The 849-nt window shown below is 65.6% G+C and overlaps 1 protein-coding gene across 1 annotated transcript in view; it reads right to left on the bottom strand.

The window, feature by feature from the left end:
* Positions 1–849, bottom strand: part of LOC104073619 (chromosome unknown open reading frame, human C2orf82) — a 9,831-nt gene that overhangs the window by 365 nt on the left and 8,617 nt on the right. Inside the window, exon 2 of the mRNA XM_009573460.1 lies at positions 413–598. Within this exon, the coding sequence (XP_009571755.1) occupies positions 413–598 (186 nt within the window). The remainder of the gene's footprint in view (positions 1–412; positions 599–849) is intronic.

Raw genomic sequence — 849 nt, forward strand, 5'->3', positions numbered from 1 at the left:
GGGACACCTGCCACAAAGCAGGTCTTTTGTGCTCAGCTTTCCTCTTACATCCGCACTGAGGGGGTTGCTTTGCTTGTGGCAGAACTGCATCACAACAGGCATTTGCTGTAGTTCAGGAGCCAGGGAAGGTGCTCACACTCCCCGTTTAAAGAGCTTCAGGCACGCGCTCATCCTGGAGCCTACCTGGGCTCAAGGCACTTCTCGCTGGTGCCTGCTGTGACGTGTCAGACCTGGGGCAGGAGGAAAGGCCTCGGCAGCCCCGCACCAGAGCAGCGTGGGTGGGGACAGGCCACCTCTGGCGGCTCAAACACCTCCTGGGAGGTGACAGGCCCATAAAGAGCAACTCCACAGTGAGGACTTGGCGGGCCGCTGTGGGAGCGACCTGCAAGCAGCCCATGGCGCAGCCACGTACCGTCCCCGGCATCCAGCCGGTGCAGGTGGGTGGTGTCCTCGGGCTCCAGCTCGGAGGTGTATGGGGGGAAGGCGGTGGCATCTGAGAGCCGGGCTGTGGTGGTGGCGGCATCGAAGGGGCCAGCTCCGGAGGGCAGCTCGGGTGGCTCGTTCCAGAGGGTGGGGACCGGGCCCTGCGGATACTCTGCTGGGAGACAAGCACCCACGGTCACTGACGGGCACGGCTGGCCCCGGCCAGGCTGCTGGTGACAGCAGCAGCTCAGGACAACCAGAGCTCAGCAGGGCCCTGGGCTTCAGCTGCCTGCTCTGAGTGCCCCAGGGTGGATGGAGGGCGACCCGAGGGCCGAGAAACCCCGTGGGGCAGAGCCCTCCTCCGAGAGGGCAGCACCTCCGCAGAGCGCTGACAGCCAGAGCGGCCGAAGACAATGCCTGTGCCCC

Source organism: Fulmarus glacialis, unplaced genomic scaffold, assembly GCF_000690835.1.
Source record: "Fulmarus glacialis isolate BGI_N327 unplaced genomic scaffold, ASM69083v1 scaffold21232, whole genome shotgun sequence".
Lineage (NCBI taxonomy): Eukaryota > Metazoa > Chordata > Aves > Procellariiformes > Procellariidae > Fulmarus > Fulmarus glacialis.